General features: G+C 49.4%; 1 protein-coding gene across 1 annotated transcript; it reads left to right on the top strand.

Moving 5' to 3' along the window:
* Nucleotides 1-14,157: 14,157 nt before the first annotated feature.
* Nucleotides 14,158-16,129, top strand: LOC127308172 (gallate 1-beta-glucosyltransferase 84A24). Its single transcript, XM_051338942.2, has one exon. It carries the CDS (start codon nt 14,391-14,393, stop codon nt 15,831-15,833), a length of 1,443 nt encoding a protein of 480 aa, XP_051194902.1. The 5' UTR covers nt 14,158-14,390; the 3' UTR covers nt 15,834-16,129.
* The last annotated feature ends 104 nt before the right edge of the window (nt 16,130-16,233 follow it).

Below are 16,233 nucleotides of genomic sequence, written 5' to 3'. Positions count from 1 at the left end.
ATGATATAATGGACACACCCAATTAAGCGTAGCATAAGATCACGTCATTAAGTTATTTGCTATAAGCTTTCAATACATAGTTACCTAGTCCTTATGACCATGAGATCATGTAAATCACTTATACCGGAAAGGTACTTTGATTACATCAAACGCCACTGCGTAAATGGGTGGTTATAAAGGTGGGATTAAGTATCCGGAAAGTATGAGTTGAGGCATATGGATCAACAGTGGGATTTGTCCATCCCGATGACGGATAGATATACTCTGGGCCCTCTCGGTGGAATGTCGTCTAATAGCTTGCAAGCATATGAATGGTTCATAAGAGACCACATACCACGGTACGAGTAAAGAGTACTTGTCATGAGACGAGGTTGAACGAGGTATAGAGATACCGATGATCAAACCTCGGACAAGTAAAATATCGCGTGACAAAGGGAATTGGTATCGTATGTGAATGGTTCATTCGATCACTAAAGTCATCGTTGAATATGTGGGAGCCATTATGGATCTCCAGATCCCGCTATTGGTTATTGGTCGGAGAGAAGTCTCAACCATGTCTACATAGTTCGCGAACCGTAGGGTGACACACTTAAGGTTTGATGTCGTTTAAGTAGATATGGAATATGGAACGGAGTTCGAAGTTTTGTTCGGAGTCTCAGATGGGATCCAGGACATCACGAGGAGTTCCGGAATGGTCCGGAGAATAAGATTCATATATAGGAAGTCACTTTCCAAGTTTGGAAATGATCCGGTGAATTTATGGAAGGTGGTTTCTAGAATTATCCGGAAATAAATCACTATGGAAGGAGGAGTCCCGGAGGGACTCCACAAACCCTAACCAGCCAACCAAGTGGGAGGGTGGAGTCCATGGTGGACTCCACCTCCTTGGCCGGCCAAGAAAAGGGGAAAGGGGAGAGTCCCTGTCCCTCTAGGTTTCGTCCATAAGGCAGTTTTTTCTGTTGGGGTCTTATTCGAAGACTTTGGGCAAACCCTTGGGGTTCCACCTATATAATGAGGAGGAGAGGGAGGGGGCAGCCCATGGCTTGGCCGCACCACCCCTGCCCCCTTGAGGCCGGCGCCCATGGCACCCCCTCTCCCCAAACCCTAGCCTCCCCTCCTCCACATACAAACTCCCGCAGCGCATAGGCGAAGCCCTGCCGGAGTTCTCCACCACCACCGCCACCACGCCGTCGTGCTGCCGGGATTCCGAGGAGGATCTACTACTTCCGCTGCCCGCTGGAACGGGGAGAAGGACGTCGTCATCAACACCGAACGTGTGACCGAGTACGGAGGTGCTGCCCGATCGTGGCACCGTGATCAAGATCTTCTACGCGCTTTTGCAAGCGGCAAGTGATCGTCTACCGCAGCAATAAGAGCCTACTCTTATAGGCTTTGGAAATCTTCAAGGGTGAGTCTTGATCATCCCCTCGTTGCTCCCGTCTTCTAGATTGCATCTTGGCTTGGATTGCGTTCTCGCGGTAGGAAATTTTTTGTTTTCTATGCAACGAATCCCTACAGAAACATTCTGGTTCAGATGTTAATGAGTAATCCTCTGAATATCGAATTCAGGGGAACTTTATCTACTGATAAATGGGAGGTTTGGCTACTACTACTTCAACGCCGGATCAGGGTTAACTTGATGGATGATCGGGATGTTTTTGTCTAGAAATTAACTATCAATGGTGTTTTTTCGGTCAAATCCATGTGCACAGACATGATGAATGGTCATACAGTTTTCTTGCGCAAATATCATTGGAAATTAAAGGTACCGCTGAAGATTAAGATTTTCATGTGGTTCCTTTATTAAAAAAAGTAATTCTCACAAAAGATAATCTCGCAAAAACAAGTCAGAATGGGTGTAAGAATTGTGTTTTCTGCGACTCTAATGAAACGATAAACCATTTATTTTTCGATTGTCCCTTCGCAAAGCTAATTTGGAGGACCATCCAGTATACTTTTAATATCCCTCCACCGGCCAATGTTACAAATATGTTTTAAAATTGGCTAAATGGTGTTGATAAGGACAAATTCGAACGGATATTTGTGCATTGATGTGGGCTATATGGAATTGTCGCAATGATATTGTCTTCAACGGAAGCTCAAATGCTAAAAAATTACAGGTTATTCATATGGTTATGCACTGGATCCACGAATGGTCATACCTACTACCGGAGGCTCAGCTTGCGCATATGAACTTTGGATGCAGCCGTCTGGAGACATTGCTCGGGATATTTACAACCATGGTGGTTGACAGCCTATTAAGAGATTGCAACTTGCATAATAGTCTTTTTCTTTTTTATTTTCCGCTGGTAACTTTTATGTACACCTTATGCTTATGAGTTGTATAATTTTTGAATTTTAAACTATGCAATAAAACAGTTGTGTGCATCAATTGATGCAGAGGCTAGGGCGATGCTCCCATTTTTGGAAAAAAAAAGCATGTGCATTCCAGATCACCATATAGCTAGATTCTAGAGGTGTAATATTTTGTCGGAAGAGTTGCACCAATTTCATTGGCTAAGTTTCATCTTAGTTGACTTCTCAGTATTACTATAGATCGTTTGATTTCTCACACGCTAAGCCAAGATTGTCCTGCCACTAATTAACACCTTATTGTGTCCCAAGGCTAATATTCGAACGTAGAACACTGGTGGAAAAAGGGGCTTTGGTCGCGGTTCGCAACTGCCATTAGTCGCGGTTGCGCAACCGCGACCAAAGTAGCGCGACTAAAGGCCCCCCCCTTTAGTCGCGGTTCCTTACGAACCGCGACTAAAGGCCCGTCCACGTGGGCCGTAGGCGAGCGCCAGGGCGGAGGACCTTTAGTCGCGGTTCTTCTGGCCAACCGCGACTAAAGGCCTCCGCAGGGTTTAGGGTTTAGCCCCCCCTCCCCCTAAATCTGGTTTCTTTTTAATTTGTATTGTTTTATTTCTTTTGGGTTTTAATTTTGAAGGAGTTTCACATATTCTACGGCACTACATACATGCATATGAATGTACAATTTCAAACAAATTTGAAATTAGAACCAAAAAGAATTCAAGAGGAATATACAATATATATTCAATATCGGATGACCATATACAATTTTGAACAAGTTTCCATCCATAATTTAGTGCATATGAAGTTCTACGTCATCGTAATGGTGTTCTCCTCTAGGATCGATGACTTCCCTCGCCAACCATCCAGCTAGTTCCTCTTGAAGTGGTCGGAAGCGAGCTTCTGGACTAAGCGTCTTCCGGAGGTTATTCCTCACGATGTGCTTCTCACACTTCTGGTCCCGCTCATTGCAGTATCTCCGGATCCTCTCACAAACATAGTATCCACATAGATTGGTCCCCGGTGGCTGAATATCCCCAGTCGTCCGCACTGCCATTTTAAAATGTAGCTCTTTTTTGAATTCACCGACCTTGGTATCTACGAACCGTCTCCAAACCCTACGAGGCAAAGAAAATTAAATGAACAAGAGAGTTATTAATTAGTTACTTGATATTAGGAAATGATGAACGAAATAGGCCGATCGATATAGAGCGCAAATGAATGAAAATAATTACTTTTGCATCATTTTTCTCATGTCGGCCCAAAGCGTCGTATCCATATTCAGAGAGTCGTGGACGAGAACTGAGGAGGTGTGAAATTGAATTACCATAAGAATCCAGTGGAACCTGCGGACACGATACATGCACAGTCATGCATAACTCATCGATTAGCCACATACCATGCATGGAGTAAACAAAAGAGAATGTGCTCAAGACAGAAACACTCACCCAAAATGGTAAGGAAATAGAATATCACTTTTGAGTTCCTGTTTTCTAAGAAACCGCCACAGGTCTTCCTCCACGTCGGCGGGGTGGTGTTCTAACACATATGAATTAACGATTTGTGGGTCAATGAACCCAATATCATGGATGTTCCTTATTCGCATTTCCCGCTTCTTCATTCTGCATAATAGCGTACACAACAAGATAGTTAGGACAATATATATATATATATATATATATATATATATATATATATATATATATATATATATATATATATATATATATATATATATATAGTGCAGGCAATGAACGAGATGGGGTAGAAATTAATAAATCACTTACAGAACGTAGCAACTGATGATAGATTTGTCGAGATCGCGCAGATTGAAAAGCTGGAACAATTCACTCAGATGAATTTGTACATAGTAATGTTTGAAGTGATGCTCATATCTAACTTCCGCATAAATATAGTCTTTGGCGTTTTTAAGTTTTATGTAACCCTTGTACCAATTTAGCAGACCTTTCATTTGTCGAGGTAGATCCTCTTCCTGCGCAAGCTCGACGAGAGGGCCATTCTTCACATATGTAAATACTACGTCCTTCATTGGCGCCTCATCAAGGCCTAACAGTGCACGAAGAGTGATACCTAAGTCGGCCGCTTGTTCTCTGGCACTCGTTACAGTCAATCCATGTGCTGCCGCAGCTGCTATGATATCGGGGGCATCCGGACCGGCGGCTTGCACTATGAGCGGGGCGATCGATTGTTTACTTTGTTCCCCGAGCTGGGCAACTTCTTTCCCCCTTTCTAATTTTGTCTCGGCCTCCTCCAAGGCTTTCTTCTCCGCCAACTCTTGGTTCCTCTTGAACGCGAGTGCTTGCCTACAAAGTTCACGTAAATAGTCGTCAGGCAGATGCTTCGCGGCTTGGGACGGTGTGTTCAAAAATGACTTAGCCCACTGCTTTTGCTTGTCGAGAAAATCGGCTTGGGCTCGCCCTCTCTTTTCTTCTTGCACTCCTCCTTCCATTTCTCATGCTGAGCAGCCACGGCCGCTGCATTTTCCTCGACACTAAGTTCCCAAGGCCTCGGGATGAGAGGCTTCAGTGATGGCTCTGGTATCTTTGTGGTTCTAGGTACATAAGGGTCTGGGTTAATAACCCGGGGTGCTTCGCTTCTTCGCCGGAGGTGGATTGGGGCGGTGTCTGCTGATCACCCGCCGGACGAGGACTGGGGCGGCGTCACGCACCCGCCGGAGGTGAATTGGGGGGCGGCGTTGGCTGACGTGAAGGAGGTGTAGGTGAAGCACCACCACCACCACCGCCACCGCCATCGTCACCGCCACCGCCACCGCCACCGCCACCACCACCACCGTAGGGGGGTGGACTTGTTGGCGCCTCGCCTGGAAACTTGATAAATTTCTTCTGCCATAGAATGAACTGGCGCTTGACATCTCCAAGTCTTTTCACCCCTTCAGGTGTAGCAATGTCAATGTCCAGGTCCTCAAACCCTTGGACTATCTCCTCCACCGTGACACGAGCATAGCCATCTTGAATGGGGTTGTTGTGGTGGAGTGCTCCAGGTGGTAAAGCACTGCCGATGGCTACCTTCATGGACATGTTCCCGATAGGATAATACAGATGACATGCTTTCATCTCCTTTATATCGTCCACGGGGTAGCGAGGAGGCTCCGGTGCAGTAATTTCGACCACCAGAGGCTCCGGTGCAGTAATTTCGATCGTCGGTGCACCAGCCGGTGAGGCCTCCGTGGAAGCCACGCTGCTTCTTCTCCGCTGCTGGCTTCCGAGATCCATTGGATGATCTTCATGCTGCGCCCGAGCTGCATCTCTTTCGGCGACTAGTACACTCACGGTTTTTTTCATCACATCCATTTCCGTTACCAACTTCGCCACAGCATCTGCATCCCGATCCATCTTTCTCTTACGGCTTCTGTAACCGTACGGGTCATCGTTCTGGGGGAACCCTACTTTCCACGGAATGGGCCCCATGCCTCGTACACGTCCTCCGTGTTCAGGATTCCCGAGGGCTTTTGTCAGGGCGTCGTTCTCTCTGTTGAACTTGATCCTCCCCTCTTGAGCATCCCTCATTGCCTCAATAAGCTTTTGGGTGGGTGTAATTATTTTGCCCTGATAAACATACTCCCCTGTCTCCGGGTTCAGCAATCCCCCATGCCCGTACCACCAGCTTTTGGCCCTTGGGTCCCATCCCTCCGTACCTGGATGGATTCCTCGCGCCCTCAGCTTGTTCTCCATCTTCTCCCACTGAGGCTGCCAAAAGCGATACCCTCCTGGCCCCATAATATGATTGTACTCCTTCTTGGCCGCATTCTCCTTATTTTTTTTCGATATTTCAAGGAACTGCTCCGATTTCTTTTGCTTCACAAATTCTGGCCAATCATGTTGCAGTTTCTCATATTGTCCTTTGAAATCCGGAGTCTTGCCCTGCTTGACAAAGTCATGGGCTAGATTTTGCTTGTATTTCCGGAATGCGTTGGCCATCTTAGAAAGAGCGAACTGTTTGACTAGCTTGCACCTCTCCTTGTTTTCCTGAATCTTGTTACCCGCCTCATCGTATTTGCGGTATTCCGGAGGTAGAACGAAATGTTCCATAAGCTTGTTGAAGCAATCTTTTTTTGTTCTCTTAGCGACAAAAGTGAAACCAAGACGTGCCTTCTTTGGCTCATTCCACTCCTGGACGGTGATCGAGACGTTGTCTCTAACAACGGCTCCGCATTGGCTGATAAACTTGGTGGCGTTCTTGCTGGGCTCCAGCGGCCTGCCGGTTTCTTCATCGACAACCTCGATGGTGCATGTTTCGTTTGGTTTCATCGTCTTGGTTGCGCCACGCTTTGACGACGTACTCGATTTTTTCGACGATCCGGCCGAGGGCTAAAATAAGAAAGAGAGTCGCGCGCGTTAGTACACACACATTTATTCAAATCAGTTAGTTTGTATCACCAGACGCTCAATATGTATATATATATACCTCGGCGCCGGAGGTGGTTGCTACTTCCAATTGAAGATCGTCGTTTATCGACGTTTCTTCGGCATCATCTTGCTGACGGCGCCCTTCATCTTCACCGTCCAGGTTCAGATAAAAAGAGATATCATCTTCTTCTTCTCCGGTCGGCACATATAGAATATCGCCTTTTATGATGCCGAACATATGGTCTTCAGCGTCCGGATCATAGTTGGCCAGAATCGGGTCAGCTCTATCGTCCGCCATATGTCAGTCCTGAAAACATGTAGTCAAAACAAATTAATTAAGTGAAGAAGGGGGGCGGTGGCGGTGGCGAAAGGGCGGTGGCAAAAGGAGGGGGCGAGGAAGGGGTGCGCGCGGAGTCGGAGTCGAGAGACAACACATGCATATATGCGGGGTCGCGGTGGCGAAAGGGGGGCGGCGGAAGGTGGGCGCGCGGTGGCGGTGGCGAAAGGGGGGCGGCGGTGGCGGTGGCGCCGCCCCTCGCCGCGAACACCGGCGGCCGGCGCGTATAAGGAGGGGAGGCGAGGCCTCGCCGCCCCCTCCGTATACCCGCGGGGTCGGTGACCAATGCGCGGTGGCGAAAGGGCTGCGGTGGCGAAAAGGCAGTGGTGGTGCCGCCCCCTCTCGACCAAAAAAAAAAAACACCGCTCGTATACGGACGGGGCGACGAGGGGCTCGCTGCCCCCTCCGTATACGCGCGGTGGTTAGTTTTTTTTTACACAATCTTTTTTAAGTAAAATTTTAGTTTTTTTACACAATCTTTTTTAAGTCAATTTTAATTTTTTTAAGTCAAATTTTAGTTTTCTTTACACAATCTTTTTTTAAGTCAAATTTTAGTGTACAATTTAAATTAACAAATTGTGAGATAATTAATAAAAACAAAAAAAACAAAAAAAGGGGCCGGCGCCGGCCACGGCCCCTTCGTCTCGATCTCCCTCATCTCTCTGTACACAGCACGGCCGACCGCGCGCGCGTGGGCGAGCGAGGCGGCGCCGTTGAGGGCGGGCGAGCGAGCGGCGGCGCGCGTCGTTCAAAGCGAGCGCGCGCGCGGTGGCGAGGCGGCCGGTGATAGCGGCCGGCGGTGATAATCTTGTGGCGGCGGCGTGGGCGAGAGGGGGCGGCGCGCGTGGGCCGGGCGAAGCGGTGACGACATACGGCGAGGAAGGACGGGGCGGCCGGGCACGCGAGGACGACGACGGCAGCGGCAAGCGGCAAGCGACGCGGCGGCGTTGTCGAGGCGAGGGCGACACGGCGCGAGCCTTCGGCGCGAAGAGGCGAAGAGGCGGCAATCTGCGAAGAAGATGAAGTGCGCGGGCGAGGGCGCGAGTTTTTATACCAAATGGGCTTTAATCGCGGTTGGGGACACCAACCGCGACTAAAGGTCACCCTTTAGTCGCGGTTGGTGACCCCAACCGCGCCTAAAGCCCATTTTTCGCCACATTTGCGGTTCCCGCGGAAAACGACCTTTAGTCGCGGTTGGCCAGGCCAACCGCGACTAAAGGCCTTTTTCGAAATTATTTCGTTTTCTAAATGTGAAAAATAAAACTAATTCAATTCAAAATATTAAAAATACAAATTATATATCAAAAAAATCAGAAAAATAAAACTAATTCAATTCAAAATGTTTAAAATACATATAATATATCAAAAAATTCATAAAAATAAAACTAATTCAATTCAAAATCTTAAAAATACAAATAATATATCAAAAAATTCAAAAAAAAAAACTAATTCAATTCAAAATCTTAAAAATACAAATAATATATCAAAAAATTCAGAAAAATAAAACTAATTCAATTCAAAATCTTAAAAATACAAATAATATATCAAAAAATTCAGAAAAATAAAACTAATTCAATTCAAAATTTTAAAAATACAAATTATCAAAAATTCATAAAAATAAAACTAATTCAATTCAAAAGTTCGTTGGCCCCCTCTTCCCGCCTCTTTCCGCCGACCCCCTCTTCCCTCCTCGTCTTCCCGCCATTTCTTCCCTGTCTTCCCGCCTCTTTCTTCCCGCCAATTGTTTCCCGCCAATTTCTTCCGGCCTCTTTCTTCCCGCCAATTTTTTCCCGCCAATTTCTTCCCGCCACTTTCTCCCCGCCTCTTTCTTCCCGCCTCCTGTCTTCCCGCTCCCATTTTTCCCGCCATTTGTCACTACATATAGGTAGCCCGGCTTGGCCAGCATTATCACATCTCTACAATCTCTCATCACTCTCTCATGGCTTCCACCGCACCCACTCTAACCTACCAGCAGGTGGAGGAGCTTTGCGCCTCGAACTACCCTTGCCCTCCGGGCTACCGCGTCCCTGCCGGCTGGAGCCTAAGCACCGGCGGCGTGCCGGTCCCTCCCGTCCCTCGTGGTACCGCGCGCCGGCGGCCATCACGAACCACTACTACCTCGACCTCACGCCGGAGCAGCGGATGAATCCCCGCTGGCATCCCGATAACCAGCATACTTGGGACGCCTTCTTCATCAATCGGCGTGAGAGGGCGCTCGCCAGGTATGAGGAGGACGGTCTGCCTCCTGGAAACTTCCACGAGGCCGGCCGTCGGCTATGGTGGTACGGCCGGACTCTGCAGAGCGTCATGGACTACATCACGGCCGGCGATATCCCCCGCCTGCGCTACCCTCAATTCGAGCCACGAGCGCCGCCCGACGACAGCGACGACAGCAGCAGACGACGCCGGCAACTTAGAAGGCGACGACTACCAGTACAACGGCGGCGGCTATGAAGACTACGAGTATGCATATTATACGCCTAGGCAGGAGTATGACTAAATCACTCCAAATTTCATGTATGCAGGAGTATGTCTTAGTCACTCCAAATTTCTGTATGCGGGAGTATGACTTAGTCACTCCAAATTTCATGTATGCAGGAGTATGACTTAGTCACTCCAAATTTCATGTATCATCAGTGCTATCTCGAGTCAATTGAATCATTCGAAAATGGACACCAAACACATCACGGGTAATATAATTCACATGATTCATTCAACAAAGTTTGGTACAATAAATTATTACACATCATTTCTTCCCTTGTGTCCCTGCTTGCTTACGATTGTGCCGTATCCATGGAGCATCCTCATCATTTAACTTAATGCTTGGGTCGGTGTTCACTTTGAAGGGCGGAATTTCAGCAAACATATTATAATCTTCTGACATGTCTGTCTTGTCCTCCACTCCCACGATGTTTCTTTTCCCAGAAAGAACAATGTGGCGCTTTGGATCATCACATGATGTACTGATCGTTTTCTTATCTTTCCGTTTCCTCGGTTTGCTACTCATGTCCTTCACATAGAAAACCTGAGCGACATCTTTCGCTAGGACGAATGGTTCGTCAAGGTAACCAAGATTGTTGAAATCCACCATTATCATTCCGTATTGCTGGTCCACCTTTACCCCACCTCCTGTTAGCTTGAACCATTTGCACCGGAACAAAGGGACCCTAAAGGAGGGTCCATAGTCAAGTTCCCATATCTCCTCTATGTAACCATAATATGTGACCTTTTGCCCATTCTCGGTTGCTGCATCAAAGCGGACACCACTGTTTTGGTTGGTGCTCTTTTTATCTTGGGCGATCGTGTAAAATGTATTCCCATTTATCTCGTACCCTTGGAAAGTCGTTATAGTCGAAGATGGTGTCTTGGCCAACATGTACAGCTGATCTACAACATGATCGTCACTCATTAAATGTTTTCTCAACCAAGCTGCGAAAGTCTCCATGTGGGCCTTCCTAATCCAGGATTCAGGCTTCTCGGGGTTGTCCGAGCGTAAAATATTCTTGTGTTTCTCAAAGTACGGAGCCACCAAGCTGGAATTGGTCAGAATCGTGTGGTGTGCTTCATCGGAGAATGGCCATCCATACATATCGTTGATTTCCTTCCGATCGTGCCTTTTCCACTTAGTCTCCCCTCGTGCCGCGATTGAGGAAGACCAATCGGCTTAAGGTCAGGAACAAAGTCAACACAGAACTCAATTACCTCCTCATTTCCATAGCCCTTGGCCGTTCTTCCTTCTCTCCTAGCACGGTTACGAACATATTTCTTTAATATTCCCATGAACCTCTCGAAGGGGAACATATTGTGTAGAAATACAGGACCGAGAATGGAAATCTCATCGACTAGGTGAACCAGGAGGTGCGTCATAATATTGAAGAAGGATGGCGGGAACACCAACTCGAAACTGACAAGACATTGGATCACATCGTTACGTAACCGTGGTAGAACTTCTGGATTGATTACCTTCTCGAGAGATTGCATTGAGGAATGCACATAGCTTCACAATGGCTACTCGAACATTTTCCGGCAGGAGCCCCTCAAAGCAATCGGAAGCAATTGCGTCATAATCACGTGGCGATCGTGAGACTTCAGGTTTTGGAACTTTTTCTCCGCCATGTTTATTATTCCCTTTATATTGGACGAGAATCCCGACGGGACCTTCATACTGCTCGGGCATTCAAAAAAGATGACCTTCTCTTCTTTGGTCGAGCGTAGCCGGCACGACCTTGAAACCGTTCCGGATGCCGGTCATCGTGGTCTTTCAAACTTTGCTGGTCCCGCCGTGCTTCCTTTGTATCATTTGACTTCCCATACACGCCCAAGAAGCTTAGGATGTTCACGCAAATATTCTTCGTAACGTGCATCACGTCGATTGCAGAGCGGACTTCTAGGACTTTCCAATATTCTAGCTCCCGAATATAGATTTCTTCTTCCACATGGCTACGTGCCCGTCGGCTCCCTTCGGAACTGATTGTCCGCCAGACCCTTTCCAAAGATGACTTTCAAATCCTTGACCATATCAAATACCTCAGCACCGGTGTGTTCCGCGAGCTTCGGCCGGTGATCTGCCTTGCCGTTGTAATGCTTGCCTTTCTTTCTTCTTGGATGACCTTTCGGAAGAAATCGACGATGCCCAAGGTACACGTTCTTCTTACAATTTGGCAAATGTACACTTTCGGTCTCATGTAAGCGGTGCGTGCATGCATTGTATCCCTTATTTGACAGTCCCGAAAGGTTACTAAGAGCAGGCCAATCGTTGATGGTTACGAAAAGCAACGCTCGTAGGTCAAATTCCTCTTCTTTGTGCTCATCCCACACACGGACACTAGGTCTGCCCCACACCTGTAAAAGTTCGTCAACTAATGGCCTTAGGTACACATCGATGTCGTTGCCGGGTTGCTTCGGACCTTGGATGAGCACGGCATCATAATGAACTTCCGCTTCATGCACAACCAAGGAGGAAGGTTGTAGATGCATAGAGTCACGGGCCAGGTACTATGGCTGGAGCTCTGCTCGCCAAAAGGGTTCATGCCATCCGTACTTAGACCAAATCTTATGTTCCTTGCGTCAGCTGCAAAATCTTTGAACTCTCGTCGATCTTTCTCCATTGCGTTCCATCTCGGGGTGTCTCAACTCCCCGTCCGACTTACGGTCCTCTTTGTGCCATCGCAACAACTTGGCATGCTCTTTGTTCCTGAGCAGGACGTTTCAACCGTGGTATTATAGGAGCATACCACATCACCTTGGCGGGAACCCTCTTCTGGGTTTCTCGCCCTCAACATCGTCACCAGGGTCATCGCCTCGATCTTATAACGCAATGCAAGTGCATACCGGGCATTCATTCAAATTCTCGTATTCACCGCGGTAGAGGATGCGATCGTTGATGCATGCATGTATCTTCGCAACCTCTAAACCTAGAGGGCGGACAACCTTCTTTGCTTCGTACGTAGTGGCGAGCAACTCGTTATTCTTTGGAAACATATTCTTCAACATTTTCAGCAAGTTTTCAAATGCCGAGTCAGCTACACCTACCTGTGCCTTCCATTTCAGCAAATCCAGTGTGCAGCCCAGCTTTTTCAGACCATCATCGCATCCGGTACAGGCGCCTTCCCGTGATCCTCTAACATGCGATCCAAATTCTCCCTCTCTTTTTCAGTTTCGCAGCGTCTCCGTGCATCGGCAATGGTCCGACCAAGATCATCAACGGGATCATCACGTGCCTCTTCTTCACCTTCCCCTTCACCTCCCCCTTCACCTTCAAAGATCCTCCATGAAAGTATCACCGAAATGAGCAAGATAGCTTTCATCGATGAAATCATCCCCTTCTTCATCTTCTTCCATTATAACCCCTCTTTCTCCATGCTTGGTCCAACAATTATAGCTTGGCATGAAACCGTGCCGAAGCAGGTGCATGTGAACATCTCTTGAGGAAGAGTAACCCTTCTGATTCTTACAGTTAACACATGGACAGATAACAAAACCCCCCGCTTGTTCGCATTAGCCACTACGAGGAAATCTTTCAAACCCGTATCGAACTCGCCGAGAGTCGGTTACCGTACATCCATTGTCGATTCATCTGCATTATTATAATATAAAATATATAATTAACCATCATGCATTTGTTAAACTAACTAGCTACAAACAATATAAATTAAACAATGAACTACACACACATGCATATTTTATCAACGACACATCAAAGGTTCAAGTTGCTAACCGCGATCGAGGAGGAAAAAATAAATGAGAAAGCTCAAGTGTGGCTCCAACACTTCATATCATGTTTGTTTCATGCTCTTGGGGCATTTCATCAAACACCTTATGTGCATAAGAGGAACCAAAAGCAAACCTAACACCCACTTGTGAAGTTTGTGAAGAGAATGGCTCCAAATGGCTAAGTGTTGGCTGGGGTATATATAGGGGGGGGCTTTAGTCCCGGTTGGCCTGGCCAACCGCGACTAAAGGCCCTCGGTTACCTTTAGTCGCGGTTGGCCTGGCCAACCGCGACTAAAGCCCCCCACGTGCACCGGCTGGCCACCGAGCGCCCTGGGCCCAGGCCTTTGGTCGCGGTTCGCCTCCCGAACCGCGACTAAAGGTCCCATTAGTCGCGGTTCCTACAGCTTCGCGACTTATGGGGCTCACCGGAAGCCTGTTTTTCTACCAGTGGAATTTTTTTTGTACAATATGTTGGAGGAAACAATGCCCATATTCTAGGTCGATTACGTGTTTATAATGTGTGATGGAAAAGCCTTCTCAGTAGTGGCTAATACAAGGAAGACGTAATGGTGATGTCTAACTTCACACGTGGAAGCCCGAAACAGGAAACACACAATGACATGGATTTTATGTCTAACTCAATATAGATAAATAAAACACGTGTACATCCAGCATTTCGTCACACTGAAATATACGTACTTAGAGGCCTACTTTTCTTGTTCTTAATGTAGGTCCATGTATTGCTGTACGATAATACGGTGTACCTTCTAGTATATACCGTAACGCAGGAACCGACAGAGAATACGTGGAGAGGCCAGCTCGTCTTTTTTAGGGAAAGAAAGGAGAAGGCAACTTGACCCCACCCGCTTTGCGCTCAGACGGCACAAAATAGCTGCGTACGTACGTGCTCGCCGAGCGTGTCATCACGGCCACAGCATCGCCCACGTCATCACTGAAACTATTTCCATATAAGATGTGGCAGCTGAATGAAGAGTAGCAGCTAGCCCCACATCGTACCAGTGTCCCAGTAGGATCGAGCAGAGTATCACACATCTGCAGTTTAGCCAGCTCGGAATCATCGAACAAGAATCAACGACGACCTGTTCCCGCTGCAGAAGCTCGATCGCTAGCTAGCAACCATGGGCGAGGAGGCCCCGAGCACGGTCACGGTGACGTCGCCGGCGCCCCACCTGCTCCTCATATGCTTCCCGGGGCAGGGCCACGTGAACCCGATGCTCCGGCTGGCCAAGCGCTTCGCGGCCAAGGGCCTGCTGGTGACCTTCTCCACGACCTCCGACGCTGGAGCCAAGATCACAGCGTCCACGGGCGTGGCAGCCGGCGGCGACGGCGTGCCGCTGGGCCTCGGCCGCATCCGGCTCGAGTTCCTGGACGACCACTCGGGCGACGTCTCGGCGCTGGACGACCTGATGAGGCACCTCCAGACCACCGGCCCGCCCGCGTTCGCGGAGCTCATCCGGCGGCAGGAGGAGGCCGGGCGGCCCGTGTCGTGCGTGGTCGGGAACCCGTTCCTACCCTGGGCGGTCGACGTCGCCCACGACGCCGGGATCCCCTCGGCCGTGCTGTGGGTGCAGTCGTGCGCCGTCTTCTCCCTCTACTACCACCACGTGCACGGGCTGGTGGAGTTCCCTGCCGAGGACGACCTGGACGCGCGGGTGCAGCTCCCCGGGCTACCGGCGCTGTCGGTCGCCGACGTGCCGTCGTTCCTGCTGCCGTCCAACCCGTTCAAGCTGCTGGCGGACGAGATCCTGAAGCAGTTCCGCACGATCCACAAGGCGTCGTGGGTGTTCGTCAACTCCTTCTCTGAGCTGGAGCGCGACGTGGTGGACGCGCTCCCTGGCCTCTCCCCGCCGCCGCCGCCGCTCATCCCCGTCGGCCCGCTCGTGGAGTTGGAGGAGGATTCGGTCGTGCGGGGTGACATGCTGAAGGCGGCGGATGGCGTCGTCGGGTGGCTGGACGCGCAGGCGCCAAGGTCGGTCGTGTACGCGTCGCTCGGCAGCGTGGTGGTGCTGTCCGCGGAGCAGCTGGCGGAACTGGCGCACGGGCTGGCGTCGAGCGGGCGGCCGTTCCTGTGGGTGGTGCGGCCGGACTGCAGCGCGATGCTCCCGGAGGGGTACCTGGGGTCCGTCGGCGGGCGCGGCATGGTGGTGCCGTGGAGCCCGCAGGACCAGGTGCTGGCGCACCCGTCCACGGCCTGCTTCCTCACGCACTGCGGCTGGAACTCCACGCTGGAGACGCTGGCGGCGGGGGTCCCCGTGGTGGCCTTCCCGCAGTGGGGCGACCAGTGCACGGACGCCAAGTACCTGGTTGAGGAGTTCAAGATGGGCGTTCGCATCAGCGCGCCGCTGCGGCGGGACGCGGTGCAGGAGGCGGTGGAGGCCGCCGTGGGCGGGCCGGACGCGGAGACGATGGCGGAGAACGCGAGGGCGTGGAGCGCGGCGGCGAAGACAGCGGTGTCGCGCGGCGGATCGTCGGACAGACACGTGCAGGCGTTCGTGGACGAGATTGTGGCGCGAGCGAGTGGCGCGCAAGGGGATAAGGAGCACCTGGCTGTCCAACAGTAAGGTTATTTGAATTTGTTTAGTACGGACAACTGTTACTTAGATGATCCGTCGATCTCCGGCGAATAAATGCAACTTTATGGTAGACGAGTAGGTACTGTAGACTGTAGTACAGTACAATGGGAAACATCGATCGCTATGCTGAGCATCACCGCCTCTGACTAATGGTTCACGCTATGTTGGACATTGCCCTGAAGTCTGAAGATGCCGCGTGAGCCTCAATAACGAATGTGCTGGTGCAGTTAACTAGCGGTAAAGCATATACAGTGCGAGCTGAAAGAAGCAAGTGATTACTCCCACACGGCTAGTTCTCTATTGAGATAAATTAACTTAATATTTTTTTGCGAAAATTTAAGTTAATTCTTGATAACATGACTGCCACCTAATTTCGTGTACAATTTGT

Source organism: Lolium perenne, chromosome 6 (assembly GCF_019359855.2).
Source record: "Lolium perenne isolate Kyuss_39 chromosome 6, Kyuss_2.0, whole genome shotgun sequence".
NCBI classification, from domain to species: Eukaryota; Viridiplantae; Streptophyta; class Magnoliopsida; order Poales; family Poaceae; genus Lolium; species Lolium perenne.
This window is presented reverse-complemented; position numbering and strand designations above follow the sequence as displayed.

Coding starts and splice junctions, on each gene's coding strand:
- LOC127308172 (XM_051338942.2), top strand. CDS start 14,391: ATGGGCGAGGAGGCCCCGAGCACGGTCACGGTGACGTCGCCGGCGCCC.